Source organism: Maniola jurtina, chromosome 5 (genome assembly GCF_905333055.1).
Source record: "Maniola jurtina chromosome 5, ilManJurt1.1, whole genome shotgun sequence".
In the NCBI taxonomy this organism is placed as follows: Eukaryota; Metazoa; Arthropoda; class Insecta; order Lepidoptera; family Nymphalidae; genus Maniola; species Maniola jurtina.
In genome coordinates this window covers 8,076,600-8,098,112 of record NC_060033.1, presented here as the reverse complement: position 1 = coordinate 8,098,112, position 21,513 = coordinate 8,076,600, and the positions used below count along the sequence as shown (strand labels likewise).

At 38.9% G+C, this 21,513-nt stretch overlaps 1 protein-coding gene across 4 annotated transcripts in view; it reads left to right on the top strand.

The window, feature by feature from the left end:
• The window catches only part of LOC123865642 (kelch-like protein 3), a 36,951-nt gene extending 19,757 nt beyond the window's left edge, over positions 1-17,194 (top strand). For 2 of the 4 annotated variants that reach the window (XM_045906804.1, XM_045906805.1), the window contains exons 3-12: positions 7,034-7,212; positions 7,675-8,025; positions 8,157-8,315; positions 8,636-8,827; positions 9,346-9,515; positions 9,914-10,202; positions 10,470-10,626; positions 10,763-10,930; positions 11,236-11,585; positions 12,008-17,194. In XM_045906804.1, the coding sequence (XP_045762760.1) occupies positions 7,034-7,212; positions 7,675-8,025; positions 8,157-8,315; positions 8,636-8,827; positions 9,346-9,515; positions 9,914-10,202; positions 10,470-10,626; positions 10,763-10,930; positions 11,236-11,585; positions 12,008-12,049 (2,057 nt within the window). In that variant the 3' untranslated portion in view covers positions 12,050-17,194. The remainder of the gene's footprint in view (positions 1-7,033; positions 7,213-7,674; positions 8,026-8,156; positions 8,316-8,635; positions 8,828-9,345; positions 9,516-9,913; positions 10,203-10,469; positions 10,627-10,762; positions 10,931-11,235; positions 11,586-12,007) is intronic. The other 2 variants (XM_045906807.1, XM_045906806.1) reach the window with 2 other exon arrangements.
• The last annotated feature ends 4,319 nt before the right edge of the window (positions 17,195-21,513 follow it).

The following is a 21,513-nucleotide window of genomic DNA, read 5'->3' as shown; positions in this document are numbered from 1 at the left end:
TATAAAGAATGACCTACTCAGTTCAGACATCCAGTCACCTTGTTTTAAATGTGTTTAATAAGATATGAATATATATTACGAATATATAGGGGAAAGTGGTCACCATTCGTACGCGGGGCACATTCGTACAGTTAGTATAACAGAAAAACTAAACGGCACACAAACACGCCTTTGCTTGTGTGCATAGACATTTGTTTGAAGGAACTTAATTCAAGACAAAAGAAAAAGAAAGCTAAGCAAATAGAAAGTGATGAAGATTCAGAGGAATCTGAACGATCACAATTTAGCTTGCGGGAGAGTTCAACATCTCCAATTGATTTCGGAACGGACGAAGAGACTGATGATCGTAGTATCAATGATAATTTAAATGTGACACCAGAGAAAATCAAAGATAACTGTTTTCTTCTGGTAAAGTTTGAAAAGAAGACTTCTATTGTTTATTACGTCGGAAAAGTTCTCAGTCATTATTCGGGTACAGAGATGAAAATATCTTACCTTCGGAAGAAACCGGGATCATCATGGTCATTCTTTTTTCCTGATATAGAAGACATACACACTCTGTATATCAACGATGTCGCCATGATCCTCCCTGATCCACAACCACGAGCGGGCTGTACAGCTAGAATGGCTAGACTTTATACTTTTGCAGTTAATTTAAATAATTATAATGTGCAGTAACTTCCAAAGTAACAACCAAATGTAGGTAGGTATGATTACCTATTTTAAGTTTAAATTGACAAAAACTGTACAACAATCTCATAGAAAACGATTGTAAAGATCTCATTTAGACTGATTGTAAAGCTTAGGATTTATCAATAAGAAAACTAAAGATGAACAATTTATTTTTTGTTATTTTTCTAAAGAAAGATTTATCGACTATGAGTCAAGTCAAACATTAATCCCACCAAAAACATTTCATGTAAAAAAGTAGCCAAGACTCACAAGTTCATAATGTTTTCACTGTTAAAAAGTTATGAGATCTCTAGTAGAGCCGAGCCCCTAGCTGAGCTTAGATTTGTGCTGGCCATGGGACCTATCCGAAGTCCAAAGTAATATAGCTCTTAAATGTTCTTGACTGTATCACATTTATAACAATAAATAACAAATCACTCTACTTACAAGCTCTGATTCTACAAACCCTACATCTTGGTAAAAAAAGGACGGTTTGGCCGTTTAATGTTCGTAAAACTATTACATGACATAACATATTTTAAGGCCTTAAGGAATAGTTTGTTCGACAATTATTAATTTGTATTGTACTTCGTGATGGTCGCAGAAGCTATTCCGGGCTTAAATGTCATTTCAGATAAAAAATCCACGAACTGTAAACGGCCAAGCCGTACTTTTTTTACCAAGATATAGGGTTTGTAGAATCAGAGCTTGTAAGTAGAGTGATTTGTTATTTATTGTTATAAATGTGATACAGTCAAGAACATTTAAGAGCTATATTACTTTGGACTTCGGATAGGTCCCATGGCCAGCACAAATCTAAGCTCAGCTAGGGGCTTGGCTCTACTAGAGATCTCATAACTTTTTAACAGTGAAAACATTATGAACTTGTGAGTCTTGGCTACTTTTTTACATGAAATGTTTTTGGTGGGATTTCATTTCTTTTTGGCAGGTGCCCTAGATTTTTTTGGATCTATTTTTTGTAGGTACATCATTTTCATGGCCCACTCTCTATCGTTACCTCTTTTTTTAAAAGCCTTTATTCAAATTGCAATGTACTCGTATGTAAATATGTTTGTTCGGGTGGAATCTTGCAACTCAATTTTGAAGCAGATATACCAAATTTCAGTCTTTTAGGACTTCAGGAAACACAGATACTTGGTACGTTTGATAAATCTGCCACGGACATCTTATCCTGAAAACTTTAGAATTCGAGCAACAGATTTTACAGATATGCATCTCATATACGAGAGGATGAAGGAGGACCCGATTTCTTAATTTATCTGTTGTTCATAATTCTTGAAATTCCTACTTAATGCCAAATTTCAGTCTTCTAGGACTTCAGAAAGTACCCTAGAATTTGTGACTAGAGGTTTTGAATGTCGATAAATCTGAAACAATAAAAGCTAGACAATTGATACTCAGTGCGTTTAATGAATCTGCCAAGGACATCTTATCCTGAAAATATCAGCATTCTAGCGATAGAATTTACAGATTTGCTTCCCCCATACAGAGGCGTAGAGGGGTGAAATTTCCAATTTCTTAATTTTCCTGTAGTTTGTATGCAATTTCTAGTCTACATACCAAATTTCAGTCTTCTAGGACTTCGGGAAGTACCCTAGAATTACAGACTAGAAGTTTTGACTGTCAATAAATCTGAAACTATAAAAGCTAGACAATTGATACTCAGTGCGTTTAATACGTCTGCCAAGGACATCTTATCCTGAAAATATCAGCATTCTAGCGACAGAATTTACAGATTTGCTTTTCTCATAAGAGGCGTAGAGGGGGGGAATTTCCAAAGTCTTAATTTTCCTGTAGTTTGTATGCAATTTCTAGTCTACATACCAAATTTCAGTCTTCTAGGACTTCGGGAAGTGCCCTAGAATTACAGACTAGAAGTTTGACTGTCAATAAATCTGAAACTATAAAAGCTAGACAATTGATACTCAGTGCGTTTAATAAGTCTGCCAAGGACATCTTATCCTGAAAATATCAGCATTCTAGCGACAGAATTTACAGATTTGCTTTTCTCATAAGAGGCGTAGAGGGGGGGAATTTCCAAAGTCTTAATTTTCCTGTAGTTTGTATGCAATTTCTAGTCTACATACCAAATTTCAGTCTTCTAGGACTTCGGGAAGTGCCCTAGAATTACAGACTAGAAGTTTGACTGTCAATAAATCTGAAACTATTAAAGCTAGACAATTGATACTCAGTGCGTTTAATAAGTCTGCCAAGGACATCTTATCCTGAAAATATCAGCATTCTAGCGACAGAATTTACAGATTTGCTTTTCTCATAAGAGGCGTAGAGGGGGGGAAATTCCAATTTCTCAATTTTCCTGTAGTTTGTATGCATATTCTAGTCTACATACCAAATTTCAGCTTTCTAGGACTTCGGGAAGTACCCTAGAACTACAGAGTATGAATTGTGATGATCATCAGTGAGGGACGAAAACGGCGTATTTTAGGTATCAATAAATCTGTAACCATAAAAGCTAGATATTTGATACTTAGTATATTTGGTAAATTTGCTGAGGACACCTTATACTGAAAATTTCAGCTTTCTAGCGTCATCCAGACCGAAGTTATGACGGGTCGAAAATACGGCGAAACACTTCGAGAAAAAGGTACGTAGCGCCCCGGCCGCCGTTTGGCTCGTCTTGGCGGGGGCACTGCCGTGCCCCCTGATAAGTTTAGCTCTTTGATAAATAAATATTTTTATAATAATTGATAAAAATTTAACAACTTTAATAGGCTTTTTAATTACCCTGTATGAATGTACCCCATGGCGTATGAAAGTACCCCACCTACTGTACGAACGTACCCCGTACGTGGGGTACATTCGTACAAATACCTTATCGTAGAAAAATGCCTATAATTCTTTAATGTTTTGACATAATAGCTTTGGACTTTTTTGTAACAAACCACAATATATTTGTTACATTTAGGTACATAAACTAGATAAATTCGACAATTAGTCATAAATTAAATAAATAAAAACTAAAAAGTGTACGAAGGGTGACCACTTTCCCCTATATAACACTTTTATTTATGTGAGGAATACAAATTAAGTCTACGGTACTATAAGAACCTTGGCAATCTGCTAACTACATATTACAATTCAGAAACCTACATATACTTAGTACCTAACTATACTTATCTATTTTCTGTTGTAGCTTGTAGTATTTTAAAATTATAGCTAAGTAATGCAGATAGGTATTATGGTTTATGTAATCACACGTTAGATAAGTGACAATTTCCTCATTCTATATGGACTCTTCGTATTCCTCTTGCTATTTGAGTATGTATAATGTATATCGTAGGTACCTAACTTATACTCGTTACTTACCTTTAATAGTAGATTGTTCAACAAGGCACTAAAATGTGCCATGTAATCTATACTAATATTATAAAGAGGAAACCTTTGGATTTTTGTATTTTTGTATGTTTTGTAAGGTTATTTTTAAAAATTGATTTGAGTTGTCAAAAATAATATAAAATTATTAATTTATCTAATGCAGGTAGTTTGATAAAATCGATATTTGGCTCATTCGATGTCATACAATCTGTTACTAGGAGGCCGACAAGATTGAACTTGCATAAATACGGGTGTTTCGAAGGTTTTAATGCAGTCTCCTTCCGAGATTCGGAGCGATATCGCATATTTTCGGTATTTGGATTGTGAACTGAATAATTAGATGTTGTGATAGCAATCACGCTCTAATTAAATTATTTATTTTGGCATTAGTTTGTTTAGATTAAAACTCTCGGATAACCTCTACACATTGAACCTGATGTTTTTTGTGTTGGTTTGAGAGGACATTCCAATAATTCGATAAAAATATTTAAATAATACCTGCTTTTCTGAGTGACGCCAATAGTTTGTATTGAATAGGCTCAAAAACTACTGGACCGATTTCAAAATTTCTTTTACCATTACTTAGAGGCATTCTTCCGAATCCGTATAGGCTATATTTTATCCCGGAAAATAGAAAAAATAAATGTCCACCCGTGCGAAGCCGGGGCGGGTCGCTAGTAAATTATATGATGGTTAAGTTGGCTATTTAGAATCGTGTATGAATAGGTTTTAGTCCCGAGTTAAACACTACTAGATAGTACGTGCTACTAAACGTATAGTAGATACTTTTCACTTTCCTTGCGAGGAAATAAAACAGTGATACGCGACCGCGACCTGTTTTCACTTCTTCTGGTCATTACGGATGCTCTAGCCATTCATGTATGTCTGATATATCGCCCACTGGGCAAGATCAAGGTTAGAGACCTTTTCACGTGACACAAACTGCAGATTACATGGATAAGTAAAGTACCAAGAGAGCATAAGAAGCTAGGCTCAGGCACTATAAAAATTTCCCACAGCCCAAGAGCATCTCGGCATAAAGAAGAACTTTCGTGTATATGAGAAGTGAAAAAACTACTTCATGTAGGTACTGTTAAGTGATCAACGGCAATGCGCAGGTCAAATCAATGAAGCACACTTAGGTACTTTATACGAGTACGTACTCGAATAATCGAGTGGATACCTAAATCTAATAGAGCAGCTCAACTCCTACTTCCTACAACCTTTAGAAGCGTGTCAATCAAGACAAGTTTTGATCACATCTTGTTCACCAAATCTGACCAACTCCTTAACGCCCAGCTCAAACTCTTTTACCTAGAAAGCTGAAATTTTGCACAGAGGTTCCCTTTATAATGTAGACAAGGGGTAAGGCCGGATTTCCCGATATGCTCACGGGATAGGGAATAAAGAGGTTATTTTATCACCGAGTGAAGCTGTGGGCGATCGCTACTCTGGTAGGAAATAATGGCACTAGCGAATCTGCAAGATTATGGTGATTCAGCCAATTGGAGGTAACAATCTATAAATTGTCTATATAATTGTCTACGTACGCGTGGATTTAGTATTTTAAAAATCCCGTAAGAACTCTTTGATTTTCCGGGATAAAAGTAGCCTATGTCGCTCTCCAGGTTTTTATTAGACCAATGTAAAAATCACGTGAAACCGCTGCTTCGTTGCGAGTTGCGAAGTGATTGAAGGACAAATCAATAAGCCAAAAAACCAAACACACTTTCGCATTTAAATGTGAAGTAATATAGGTAGGTACCTACCTTCTTTCCGAATATTCTTTGTCCGAATATCCTGTAGGAACAAAAAAGGCACTTAGACTTACCGATTTCATAGTTAGATACAGTTATGAAAGATTAATTTTGTACCTATCGCGATCTAATCATTACATAGGTATGTATACTGCCACATTTTGGCCTTCAGTGGTTTTACTTTTTTCGTCACGAATTCAATTACGGTATGACCCAAATAAGTAAAAACATGAATCGCGAAAGCTCTACCTTATTACTTTTCATGAATTTTCCGACATGAAGACTTCTTTCGTGCAGTGGTGCCCGCATCGCATCGCAATCAAGGATTCACAGTTGATTTGAGTATAGGATGTAGCTAATGGTATGATTTGAGAACTTAATAATTGGCTTAAGTAGCATTGAATATGATGTTAAGTATAGGTATGTCTGGGTATTTTCTTGGGAAAATTACACTTAGGCATGCCTTTATGTACCGGAACTATTAAACAATAAAACACGAATATGATGGCAATTAGGTACCTAGATATTTAATATCTTGTATGCACATTACGTTGTGCCTTTATCTTAGTAATCATAATAAATGTTATATAATCATCACTATCTGATATTTTAATCTACTCGCGCTTAACTGATAGATAAAATAAAAGCGCACGTTTTTTGTTTTGTTTTATAAATGTGACCTCTTTAATAGAGCAGATGATTTATGTCTGGGACTGGAACAAATTAAGTAATCAATCGAAAATTTACGCAGCCAGTAAAAGTTGGGGTGGAATGTCTTCCAATTTTATCTTATACCATTTTTGAAAAACCTGCCGAAACGACTTACCTATACATAGTTTGAAATGAGCTTGAAGCTTGGAAAAGCGAGAAGGCATCAATCAGCTCAAAGTCAAGGTCAAAATCATTTATTCAAAGTAGGTTCAATTGTACTCCTTTCGATAGTCGAAATTGTTAAATTTGTACGATATAGTGGTGACAATTAATTACGTAACTTTAAGCTACGTTCAACTGTCAAAGTTTGAACCATTTAAATTTTGAACCATTGAATTGAAGCTTCATTAAAAAAAATTCAGCTTCATTCTCTCCATTTAAAATGCAAATTGTTTTATTCTTTATTTTAGCCTTATCCTTATCTTTACTTTAAATATTATACCCGCGTGGAATGATGCCAAGAATACTGTCTGCGTTTATGGCATAACAAATTATTGTGTTATCATACTGATATGAGATAGTTGACCCTTTTCTAGGTGGAGCAACTTCTTCAGCGTCAAGGTCAGACGACAGCGATGGGGAAGAGACAAGCGCACTGGAGCAAGAGTTACAGCTGGACGATCCAGAGGCTCCAGCGAGAACCCTCGCTTCTCTAAACGCGCTGCGAAAAGCTCGGCAGCATTACGATGTGCTACTGGCGGCGGCAGGCGAGGAGGTACTTAGATCATTAATCTTACACTTCATACGCGCTTCGTCATACAATCATATTTATTTTAAAAGTTACCGAATTTTGAGGCAACTTCGTGTGAAAAGCATATGAAAAACAACAATTTTTTTTTGATTTGTTTTTATTACAACAAAATTGCAAAACTAACGACTTCATGGCAAACTTTAGTTAAATGTTACCCAATTTCAAACATGTTACATTTGTTTTAAAATATTGATTAATTTTTGAAATAATAATGTAATGGATGGGTAATGAATAAACAGTCGCAACTGCAACCTATTTACTAGTGAATTATGATACGATTTTCCCCATTATTTAGATCATTTCACCAGATATTACATTCGTAACTCATATGTAATTGACTATGTATTCACATTAATGTATTCTACACAATAGGTAATCCCCTGTGCATCGCCGGGTATCAGCTAATTATAATCGAATGACACGCAGGTGGCGGCCCACCGCGCCATTTTGGCTGCCGTCTCCCCCTGCCTGCTCGCTATGCTGGGCGAGCCGCCCGCCACGGCCGCGCCCGTAACGTTACGTATGCCCGGCGTGGACGCGGACGCGTTACGCGAGCTGGTCGAATACGCTTACACGGGGAAGCTACGCGTGCGTGACACGGCTGCCGCCCGGCGCGTGTACTGTGCGGCGACCAAGCTGCGCGTGGAGCCGGTGCGGGCTCATCTCGCTGAACGGCTGTTGCGGCACGTGACGCCAAGCGACTGCCTTGCGCTGCGAGGCCTGCCCGATCTCGCTCTACAATATCGTACACAACTCGACGCGTACATTGCTGAGAACGTAAGTTAATCAATTATTATAAATAGAATTAATAATAATAAAGTAATTTAGTTTACATTTTAAAAAATCCCGTGGGAACTTTTTGATTTTTTTCATATAGTGTGATACCCTTTAGCTATCTGCTTTTCCAGTTCGACGAGATATGCTCAAGCGGCGCGCTGGCGGCGTTACCGCTGATCCGCATAGAGCTGCTGCGCGAGACGAGCGCTGAGGGCGGGGAAGAGGCGCCCGCTGCGGTGGCCGACGCAGCCCTCGCCTGGTTGCGCGACCATCATGCTGCCAACTTCGACGTGAGTACAAAAAACTGACCTTGTGCCCATGGCTTTTTTCTTCTGCGCATTAAGTATAGGTAAGTACTTCACAAAACAAGAGTTGTGTTGCGCACTTCTTTCTCTGTAAAAATTCTTTCACTTTTACGGGGGAAAAGGTAACACACAATACGATTGGGCGTGGGTCGTCCGAAAATCATCGGAATTTTTTCCTCATTAGAATTTTCATTCCCAACGAGTCACAACTAGGGTAAAAAGATTCCCAACGAGTCACGTTTATTTATGTGTCAAAATTGAGTTACTTGTTTTGAAGCTAAGATAATTCAGTTCAAATATGACAGTTGGACGAGCTGTGCTCGCGCACACACTTGCTGTTCGTGGACGGGTCGGGCGCGCTGCGCGACTGCGGCGAGCTGCCGGCGGCGAGCGGCGACGCGCCCGAGCTGCAGGAGTACCGGCGCGAGAGGGAGCGCGAGCGGACCACGCGCCGGCGGGACCGGTTTAACGCCACGCCTTTCCCGGAAGACGACCGCGTGAGTTCAAATTATTATTGCTAAGAGATCCTTCAGAGATATAATATAGAAGGATGAGCTTATAGACTTGTTTCATACTTTTGGGTTAGTTAGGTATAACCTGCATATCTGAGACTCCTGAAAGTGAGAGAGTCAAAGGCGTGTAAAGTCTGCCTGCCAATCCACACAGGCCCAGTGTAGTGGATTATAGCCTAACCTCTCTCATTCCAAGAGGAGAACCGTGCTTAGCGGTGAGCTTGCGACGGGTTTTTTATGATGATGATGAATTCTGTTGTACGCAATCTCTTCTGTCAGGCCTAAATATAGTGCCTATCCCTTAACGCGACATTATAAAAGGGATAAATATCTATTATTAAGCTTGTTATTTTACTTTAGTTAAGAGATTGTGAAGAACATAATTAGCCGATAAGTAGTAAAGTACATATAAGTTTTTTTTACCTATATACTTATGTTTACAGAATAAGATTATTAAGATTGCCGAAAGGTCGTTGTGTACGATGTACGTATTTTGTGTTCAGGTACCAGCACAGCCTCAGTCACAGAGCGGCGGGCAGACGGAGTGCTCAGTGATCGCGGCGCGCGCAGGCGCGTGCGGCGTGACGCGCGCCGTGGTGGCGCTGCGCGGGCGGTTGGCGGCGGCGCGCGTGGCGTGGCGCGCGGGCGGGGCGGACGGGCCGCGCGGGGGGAGGTCAGTTTTGCCCACATCCCGAGATAATATAATAATAATATAACAGTCTGTACAAAATTAGGACTCACTCGACATTTTAACTCTGTGTATGTCAACTGTCATGTCAAAAGTACGGTTACTCTTTAAAATAACGACAAAAATCTTACTTTGACGTGACAGTTGACACAAAGTTAAAATGACGAGTTAGATCTCATTTCTTGCGCATTACAACTAAATTGACTACCCAAGTATTTCATCCAAAAAAAAATTTTGTCCCTTGAAAAAACCAAGCGCAAGTGTAAGCATTATCTATTCGCAAACAAATAAAATTAATAAATAAATGAATCTAAAAATAATAAATGCAATAATTGAACACATTACAAAAGAAAATAGTGAATAAAATAATTATAATATTTAAGGTTAGCGGCGGAGGGTGCGGGTCGGGCGCGCGCGCACATGTCCGTAGGCCGCTGCGCCGTGGGCGCGGCCGCGGTGGGCTCGCGGCTGCTCGTGTGCGGCGGCTACGACCGCGTCAGGGTGCTGCGCGCGGCGGAGGCCTACGACCCGCGCACCAACGAGTGGACGCCCTTGCCGGACATGAAGCGAGCCCGAGCGAGGTTCCCCGCTGCTCGCCTCGGTAACGCCCTCTACGTGTTCGGCGGCTCCGACGGCCAGACCGAGCTGGACTCCGTTGATGTCTACGAGGAGGTGAGTTGCCTTACTGCTGCGGTGGCAGCTGCTTTATACCACATTCAAAACAACAACAACAACTGGACATCCCCACACTTCACCCTAGTCATTCCCAGTTTTAGCACATTTTAAAACCATTTTTGTCTATTTTGGCGAATCAAACTTATGGTTCTTTGGATATCATGGATTTCTGCAAAATAACGCCTGCTTCTATCCAACATAATACACGATATACATACCATAATACACAATTGAAGCGCGAACGTAATGGATATGTATCCTCAGAAAGAGGGAGGCGGAGGAGCGTGGCGCGCACGCGCCAAAATGCCGCTGGCGCGCTCTTACGCGGCCGCGGCGGCGGACGATGCGCGCGGCGCGCTGTACGTGGTGGGAGGCTGGGCCGGCGGCCGCAGTCTGCGCGCCGTGCACCGCTACGTGCCAGGTACACACACACACCTGTGTTTCCACTTAAGTTTTTGTATTACCCTAGTTTCTACTGCAATTCGGATTCGCGGAACATGTTATTACCATGAAACGCACCTGGCGGAACATTTATATCGCTGCTTGTAACTATACAGATAGCGACACGTGGAGCGAGGCGCCCGCGCTGAACACGGGGCGCTCGCAGTGCGCGGGCGTGGTGTGGGAGGACGCGCTGTGGGTGTTCGGTGGCTGCGACAACTGGAACTGCATCGCTTCCACGGAGACGCTCTCTCTCAAGGACGAAGGGGCTGTTTGGGTCGAAGGTCAGTTGCGTACCTTTTGTGTGTTCCACCAAATTTTTGCCCAACATCATCGAAATTCTGTATTCACCCCTAATATTTGTTCGGATATTATTTTACGCGCGTACGAAAACGTGCTTATGTCTCAAATAAATTAGTCTATTAATTCCCTAGCACAGGTTATGATCTAGTTAGACTGCAAATTATGAACACCAGCCTCAGTTTTTTATCTAGTGCTACGAAGTGTGGTGGTTTATGTTCACTTTTTATTACGTCTACAAAATAAAATAAAAAAACGTTAAGCTGAAACCGTTCTTACACGTTTATAGGTCCGCCACTGGGAACGGCGCGGCGCTCAGTGGGCGCGGCGGTGTGGCGCGCGCACGCGGTGGTAGCGGGCGGGTCCGCGGGCGCGGCGTCCTTGCGGGACACGGCCTTCCTGTCCCGCGGCGATGCTGCCTGGAAATCGGGACCCATGCTGCGGCGCCCGCGCGCCGCGCCCGCACTCGTCGCGCTCGACGATGTTCTCTACGCCGTAGGGGGATTCTCTGGCAAGGAGTTCCTGGCGTGCGTCGAGTGCCTGTACGAGCCGGACGGCCAGTGGACGACGCTCTGCTCGCCGCCGGGCCCGGCCTCGCTTGTCAGCACGCTTGATGATCTGTCTCTACACTCACAGAAGGTAACCGCATATTTAGTATTACACTAATTAACGTGTTTGGGGCCTATGCTATGCCACGCCCGCACTCGTAGACCTCGATGTCACATACGCCGTGGGAAAATTTTCTGGCAAGGAGTTGCTGACGTGTCAGCATGACAGCCAGCAAAAGAAATTTTTAAAGTTGCCCAGTAGCTAATTCTGTTAGACACAATCTCTAAACTAGATTGACAAATATAAATCTAGGGCTATCCTTTTTCGCAGGGAGCATTATGAAATTGAATTATATTTTTAAATACATATCAAAAATTGCTGAAACGGCAGGAACCTGAGTCTTCCTGGGAATCGCGCCCGGACGCTTGCTGCTCCGCGTAATTGTAGCGTTCTGGTTACACCCTGTATTTTGTCAACATTCGTGCCTCGTAATAAGAAAGATATTTTGTTAGCAGGAGATCGCGCCGCAGGAGAACGGCGTGAGCGCGCAGTGACGCCTCCGCCACGCACATTCCAAGCGCCGCGCGCGCATTTTATCCCCTGTTAACAGCATTTATCTCAGAGTAACGATTATGTAATTGAGCATCCATATTATTTACTTTTCTTTAATCACTGCCCGATGTCATGAATGGAGGAAGTTCTTCTTTCGGCTGTATATTATTTGTATGTTCGGGTCCAAAACTTCAACTCCATACACATTTTTGTTCAAAAAGATGCTTGAGAATTTGTTCTGTTATAAGTAGAAACGTGCATTTTTTTTAAAGCAATACTCATGAAAACTGGATTTTGTTTTCCGAATGTCATTTTCATCATTTCTGACTTGTAATTGTAAAAATTGTATGCGTATTTTTCCTTCAACTATGGTAAATTAAGGTACACAGACGCATGACTATGTCAAATTAGCCATTAGCAAAGAAACAGACTGAACAGTTTTATATACACACCTACTTTTATATGTAATTGTTTCAGTACTGAATTCAGGCATTCCAATAAAGTTATACTCTTTATCTCTTAGTTAAGCTCGTTATCTCATTGTTACTCTGAGGCATTTACAAAATAAAGATTTTATATAGTAGGAACTGTTAGCGTATTGTTTCCGATGCCATATTTCGGAACGTTTGTTTAAGGGCCATCGCAGACACGTTGCTTTTAACATCAGCGAATTTGGTGCATCGATGTTGCATCGATGCACGACGTTTTGACGACTTATCATGGAAATTGAAAAATCGACTTGATCGCTGCAACTGGAGCTTGTATGGAAGTAGAGCGTTCGAACGCGGAAGCATTGAGCTTCTCAAAAACGCAACTAAATTGTTGATCGCAGTTGCTAAAGGCATCGTTTCTGCTATGGCCCTTAAATCCACTTGCACCAACCCGTTAAATGTATGTAAGTTAAATTTTCTATATCTGTCTTTTTCTTGCCACCCTGGAATGAACTTCTAAAAAAGTAACAGCATGACAAAAAATTAACTAAATCAAATGGAGCAGTTTGGTGCAAGTAGGGCTTAGTATTTTAACCTTGAGTATTATATTTAATGTTTAGATGAAATTAGGAATTTAAAAAAAAATGTATATAATATGTCGCAGCGAAATGGTATAAGCCTAGTTAGCCAAATTCCTTAGTGATATGACTAACGCCCGGGAGATGTTAAAACGACTGCGGCCGGGCACATGAATATTTATGTTCTGATCTAATTTAACCTTACTTTAGATTTTGATACTCAGATTTCGTTCTGAACCATTTCCGATGTAATCGTAAAATCCCAGAGGAAGAAGAAGAGCGCCAAAATCTACAGTTTGGGTAGGTTAGATTAGAACATAAATAGTCATGTGTGTACTTAGGTTCTATTGGGTAATATTATCAGATGCTCCGTATTTTATAATACCACTAGATTTGTTTATTGAAATAGTCTAATTAGTTGTCGTTTTATCATCTCCCGGGCGTTAGCCAAATCTCTAAGGAAGTTGGCTAACTCCCGGCTTATGCCATATCGCTGCGACATATTATATTAAGCACCACAGTTCATGACCAACGCATTAAGAATTTTTATGAAATCTGTTTCGTTCGGTGCGCCCAAGTTTACTGATCACCTTTATTTGAGACATGGGAACGCAGTTTTACATTGGATTGAAACGACTTATAAAAATCCTCTATTTGCCATCAAATTGGTAAAATCAGTGCATTTGTGAACTTATACATATATCGTGGTATATAATGTATTTTTTAATCAGCCCCGTGCGTTATCTAATCTACCTCAAAATTTTTTGTGTGGTGTTTCCGAAACTAATATTAGGAATCGGAAGATATCCAATTCGGCCCATAGAAATTAAAGTTCGTAAAAACGCGGCTGCGAATTGATGCCTTTACACGCATTTTTATAAAATCTTATTTATAATTGCCAGGAATCGTTGTGTATTTATGTATGATGTATTGTATATTATGTCCTTATGTTTTTTAATCCATTTTAAAGTCCGTGAAACACAACACCGCCTTGATAATTCAAGGCGGCGGATAATTCAATAATTCGCCTAGCGATAAAAAAAAACGATTTTTAAGTGTGAGTTCCATTACAGAACAAAATCGGTTTGTAAGCAAAGTATTTAGCTTGCAAACCGTTCTTTTCAAATAGCAATTGACAGTTTGAGGTCATTGACGTACCTTTACTTACTATGATCGCATCATATATCGTGAAACTTTACTTCTCCATAATATAGATTTAAGATAATTAAGCAAATCGAATTTAGCACATTGTAATGAACTAAACTTAAAGCATGCATTCCATACTAACACTCATTTGACGAGATGTAGGCTTTCTTTACCCAGAGTAACATAAAGCGACATTGCGGCATGCCACAGGGCCGCAAACGTACATACCTACCATAATTTAAAATGTACCAAGAATCATCAATCTATTTAAAGCTGGATTAAATAGATTGCCGCGTGCATAGAGCTACAATAATAATGTTTTCATTAGTGGCATGTCCCATTGTCGCTTATTGTTTCTCCAGCGTAAAACAGCCCGGCTTCGTTTTAATCGATATATGATATCGATATGAGATATTTTCTTAATCCGCCACCGGTGAAATTAATCAAGATTTTTCGTTTATTGTTTAAATACAATGGTGCTTATTCGGTTGTACACCATCTCCAAACAAAATGACAGGTTTCAATCCCTTACATAATGTTCGCTGCGGTAAACCGTAGCACTTCATTTAAACTAGTTAATAGATCGTGTACAACTGAATTATGTACCACCAATGGCTAAGAGTTCGATTCAGGCTGAACGCAGCAAAATAAAAATGCAATAAATAAAATGAAATGTATAATTTGAAGAATAACGTTCATAGTTGCATGCGAGATACATAATATTAGGAGAGGCTGCTCGCGCATTCCGAGGAACGCTTTCGGCTTTGCTCACACATCGCAATCTGTGACGCGGCAATGTCGCTACGAACTCATTTCTAGCAATAAGCGAAAATTCCAGCGCACTTTCGCTGCAGGACTGATACGGCCGGCCACTTCGGCATGCGCGCGCATCCGTTTCACTGCGCTTCCATCCACGCTGCGGTATTACACAATGTCGCTACAGACTCATTTCTTGGAATGGGCGAATGTTCCAGCGCACTTTGGTGCAGGACGGATGCGGCTGATCGCTTCGGTTCGCGCATACATCTGTTCAACTGCACTTCTATCACTACTTCTGCGGTTTGCCCTGCTGCGTTTAGTCTGAATCGTTCTTTATCATTATCAATTAGGGTGATGTCCAAGTTTATATTGGTATGGATTTATTAAGTATACCACTGGCGGTCGTTCTTTGTATGTATATTGGTCTGATGTATATTTAACAGATACTAAATTACAGCTGTTGCTCTTGATGTAATTCATGGGAATTCTGCATTTTTATACCTTGTATTTAAAAAATCTAAATAAATATTTTCGCCCAAGCTGCGAATTTCGGTACGATATGTTTTGAATCGAGACAGTGTTAGATTTTGCAGGTCTCGGTTATTTAATCAACTTTAATCTCATATAATAAGTACCCTGACAGTAAGTTTTCATGTTAAAAACATGCCTTTACTATGTTAATCGACCATTTGTAAGTGCATAAACAGTGCATTGAAAAGTTTCACTACAGCCTGTTTATACCTAGGTGTACGTACGTAATACATAATTTAAACAAAATTGTAACCCATAATATCACCTTTGCATCTGGGATTAATTAAGTACTAGATATTACATTTATATTTAAAGCTTTGTTTATGTCACGTATTGTACATAATTACGTATACAAAAATCTATGTAAAAATGTATCAATTTCAATTTTATTATCCAATGATGTGTTTCGTTTTATAGTTTCGTGTTTTAATTGAATGTTTATATTGTGAAATGCAAAATAATATGTATATAAGTAATAATATGTTTTTACTGTTCAAAAGACTTCAGATTTTCTACTTTTGTCTATGAAATAAAAGCGAGCGAACTATTTTTACGTTGTAATGTATAGCCTGTGATAGCCAGTCTCAAATTCAATATTACTTTGTGATTCCAGATTTTTTAAATGAGTAGAAAATCTGTGGCTTAAAAAATCCAGATTATTATTAATCGAGTGGTGCGAAGTGAAGAAGTCTTGTCGCGCTTAAATTCTCTTTAGTTAGTAAAAGACACTATTTTTAGTATCGGCTATCGATTTCAGCCTTTTTTGATTTGCAATTTTCCTATATTTTATTGGCATCTTTCATTGTAACTAGAACATTTATATCCTTGAGATTTGTCTAACTTATTTCAAGTATATATCTATAGTTTTCGAGGACAGATGAATACTAATATTTGAGCATAATATAAATTCACAAGCAATGAAGTATTTTCAATCAATTTGTAATGACTCGAAGTCCGCGTACGTTGTGAACTCACTTGTAAGGCAAACTTTTGATACAGGCTAAATTAGGTGGTTTTTGGATATCTCTTATAATGAGATAATTAATTCGCCTTCGCATTCTTTGACCACAGAAATCATAATAAGTATAGAAGTGTTAATGAAGCGTGAGATTGTCGCGCGCCGATAGGCCCATTATTGCGTCGATGTAAAAGTAGACTTATTTTCATATACTTTTGTAAGAATGTGTTGCCCAAAATCGGCCACAAGCAGTCACTCATTTCTATTACCTTATTTGGAGTTCTGTGGTTTCCACCTTGTATAGCGATTTGTCATTCGTCAATAGATAGTAATTATTGTTGAAAAATACGAAAACATTAGACGGATTTTATTGATAGTTTGACCTTACCTAAAATATAAGTTTAAGTATCAATATTTGGCTGTCGGGAATAGATAAATTATGTAAATATTATGAATTTTGCAACTTATTACAAAGTTGAATATTGTTGAGTAATTAAATAAATTTTCTTATTAGTTTTCCTGGAAGTGCTGTTATCCGACTTATCCCAAGATAGTTGTGCCTATGTGAAATTAGATAATATTGTGATCACAGAACCACAAAAAAGGCACATTAATTGCTTCCACCTGGTTAAGCTTTCTATTGTAACCTTTACTGGTTTAGCATAATAATTATGTAACTATGACACCATTAGCTCCTATTTTGCGATAAATTTAAAAAAAATGTTTATATGCGAAACATGCCAAGTGTTGTTTTATTATTCTGGACCTCAGTAAATGTAGGTACAGGGTGCAACTAGAATGCTAGCGAAAATTTAGCGTTATTATTATACTACCTTAACACGATCCAATGCCAATAACCTTAATAAATAAATTGCCTTATTTTGTAGTTTTAGTGATTTAGTATTTTTCAAACCCGCAGTGTAAAGCGTGCAAAATTCGACCCAATACTCCACCTATGACTCCGAGTGGCCTACTTACGCAACGTTCATTGATCTCTAGCGACAGTGGGATGTTTTATTTGCAATATATCGTAAACTATAAAAATTATAGGATTTTTTATTAATTCGCGTTTTTTTGGGGTATCATAATTATCAGTAATATCACCTGTCTTCGTTTTTGCTAGCGTTCTGGTTACACCCTGTCCATTCACTAGTATTGCAATATGCTTATTAAGCTGGGTAGGTATATTGAATCTTCGCTATGTTGAAAGATTCCTTTTTTTAAATTCAGATAAAAGTTAGCCCTTGACTGCAATCTCACCCGGTGGTAAGTGATGATCAGTGGCGTGCAGGACATAGAGGCATAAAAGTACTGCTTACCTTAGGAGAACTAACTCAACGTTCATTGTTTATTAATTCGTCAAGAAATAGGAACCTACCTAGATAATGCTTACTCTGGCTTCAAACTTGTGCACGCCACTGACTGATGACACAGTCTAAAGTGGAAGCGGGCTAACCTGGACTACCGTAACTTACCGACAAATTACCTAGATACATTGATTTATAAATTTCGGCCGTAAGGCGGTTACCTACGTCGTACAGCGTTGCAGATTACCTATTCTATTAGCAACTACCAAGAAATAAAAATGCATCGATAAATTTATGCAAGAGTATATTTTAGATAGTTTTTACATTTCTGACAAGAAATAAAAAATATCAATGTGTACAATCTCGTTACAGGATCATTTATTTCTGCTTACAATAGAAATCATACTAATGATTAAATTTATCTACTTAGATATTATAGTTTGGAAAGTCACGTCGCAACCTGAGATATTGTTCTTTAATTTGTTCAAAACGCTCAACGGTTCCTGCCGTATAATAAAAGAGCTGTCGATATTTTGTCCTAAGCGAGAAGAGTGGAAAGAGTGGAACCCAGAGCAACTAATAGCTCGCATCCACTTCAGTAATTTTACATGTTTGTGCCTTTGAAGCAAAGGACACATATCCGGTTGTGGTGTGACGTGTTGCAACGCACTCTGAGGTGAGGTTCAATCGGAACGCATCTCAAATGTCAATGCGCCAAATACACGACAGACTAATTTGCATTTTGTCATATATAAAATGTATGACAGTGACGCGTTACGACACACCACAACACAGTACAATACTTGGCAGAAAAAATTACACATCGAACGATAACCGGCAGCTTTCGACTGTATAGCGCCGTCTCTATCTTTTATGTCTACCTACAGTCCGACAAGGCTCTTTTGGCACTTAAGTGAGGGCGCTGTTGTAGTTTTATGATGCTTTATGCCTACACAGCGAACTATCAATAAGTGCACTTCTGAAGATGGCGGCTTTAGTTCCGATTTTGGCCACGCGCCAAAAGAGCCTTGTCGGAATGTATGCGACGTTTTGTCGCTGAGTCTATCTATACACCGAGAACGCTCTACGAAATCGAAGCTGCCGGTTATAATATCTTTATAAAGTTCGATATGTAATCTTCCCTGCCGCGTAATTAATGTGTGACCCAATTATAATAAATCAACACTTCAAGTATAAACCCATATTAAGCGATGATAGCAGTTTCCAGCTGCTATAATTCTCCACGCTGTTAAATGACTATCAATCTACAGAAGCGACGTTCCTTCCAGAACCGAGACGCTGTCACTCAATGCGCGAAAACATTTCTATATTATTGAGAGTGGGTAAATAGGTACCTATGTTTGCGTCCGTGAGAATAAAGAATAGCAGTTTTGCTCCAGAAGTATAAAAATAATAAATACAATACCATATTTGAATCTAAATGTAATCTCGTCACTGGATTTAGAATTAATCTATATGTCGCAGAGAAGTTCGCTAACTCCCTTAGGGATATGGCCAACGCCCGTGAGATGTTAAAACGACAACTCAATCAGACTATTTCACAAAATATACACAATATTAAACTACCGGACTATTCACTTACATAATCTTTATCCTTGCGGTGCAAGCAGCCTATTCGCACAAAGAGCAAGGCGAACACGAGCCTCATACTGTCTTCAGCAGTTCTATAGGTTATTATGACATTTTACATTTCGCTAACGTTGATAGAATTCGAGCGTTGATGCAACTTCAAGTATAACGTTCGCTTAAAGTTCAAACTTCACAGTATAAATGGACCTAAACTGCTTTGGTTCAAAGGTAAGAAGTCATCTACGTACGTCGTACAGCCAGCGCTTCAAACGGAAACCTTGCGAAATAAAAATTGGTGGTACTGAAAGCATGACTGCTATTTCAACGCCCGAATTCTAACAACGTTAGCGAGGTGTAATATCTCATCCTAACCTTACTGAAATAATAAAATTAAATACTAATTTGTCTTAGATTACATGGCGCTATTTATTACCCGTGCGCATTAACATGGCACCTGGCTCGAAAACAGCCCCTCCTCCCACTTCTCCGCGCGATGCCCCGCTCTCGCCGTGCTGCTACTAGTCTCGGCGAGAGCGGGACATCGCGCTGGGAAGTGGGAGGAGGGTTGTTTTCGAGCCAGGTGCCATGTTAATGCGCACGAGTTATATGTAATGTGGCGCGCATATATCACACATCTTCCATAGATCATATACGGCGTTGTTCTACAAAATACTCTTTCGCCACTTCTACTCTATTAATTATTGCTCCGAAGACTAGGTGAGGCTCAAATTACACTAATTACAAGGCTTTGTTCAAATTGAAATTTAATCGATACATGCGCCTTGTGTGATTTGAATTAAATGTACACCATACGTAACAATAGCTGTATGCTGTAATTTTTACAATCGCACGTGCAATAAGGCTTAACTTTTCTAGATTTATTTAGTAAAATGTCATTTGTCTTATAGTGTCTTATAGTGTACAAAGTTACTTTTTAAAACCATTCAATTATGTACAGTAGTTTAAGAATTAAAAAGCTGCCTACACAATTTTAGGCCCAAAAGTCCCTGAGCGAGCCGATAGCAGGTTATTGTTGACCTTTTTGATCAAAATGGCAAATAAAATCTACCTTAGGACTGATTTTTCAATCGTCAGGTAGATAACCTATTAATTTTCTTGATTTCCTATACAATAACTGTCAAAAGATAAAATTATACCTATGGTTATTCTCAAGTTAAGGCTTTATTTGATGATTGAAAAATCAATCCATAAGGGAATAAGGTCCAGTTTGTGCATATTTGAGTTTTATAAGTAATTTTGTACAACTCTTTATGGCAATCTCATTTGTATCTTCGTTTTCGTTTAAAAGAGACAGCTAGTATCATAATAAAATCTCAGACTAAAATAAAAAGTGTTTGAGAAATACATATTTCCACGGTTCAAATTCTAATTCAAGTATTCACATTAATTTTTAAAAAAAATCTGTAGCCGAAGGACGTGATACAATGTCACTTTAATTAGTAAGGCCTCCTTTCACGCAAAAGAGGCACTTATGATTTGCCTCCTGCAACCTAAGAAAAGCCAATTGGCAAAGTGGCCACCACGAAACGAAATATTAACCTATTTTTTACGCAGTCTTATTTTGAATGTCTAAAAACTTATTAAAATAAATGTTTTATGCTACTAATATAAAAAGCAAAATAACATTAACATCTTGTATAACAAAAAGAAATTATACAATTCCGCAATAGTCGACACATTTTACATACCCAAAATGGTCATTTTCTCATATCAAAGCAATACAAAAATATAATTTGTAATAAAAGGTACAAAAATAATATCATTTATTGTAATAGACTACAGGCCCATGTTTAAAAATGGGTGGGTCATATGAACCACCAGGTGACGTATACAGGACGATATAAGAGCATAAAATAATAAGTTTCAGCACTATGCCGTCACTTGTAAGCTGTCCAACAGAGTGCTGGTGAGAATTGAAAAGTGCAGGTAGAGTGAGTACATTTTGGTCATATATTTTTGTACGGCATTTTTACCATCGATAGATCCATGAAAAATAATAAGAAAGCGCGCAGTGCCGTAAAAAAATGGTGCGCCACAAAGTCAGTAAATGTTTTGATTTTCTGACAATTTCCGGGGTAAATTTGGTCATTTAATTCTGTACGGCACTAGTTTCATACTGTTTCAATACAGCCTCTAATCCATTAT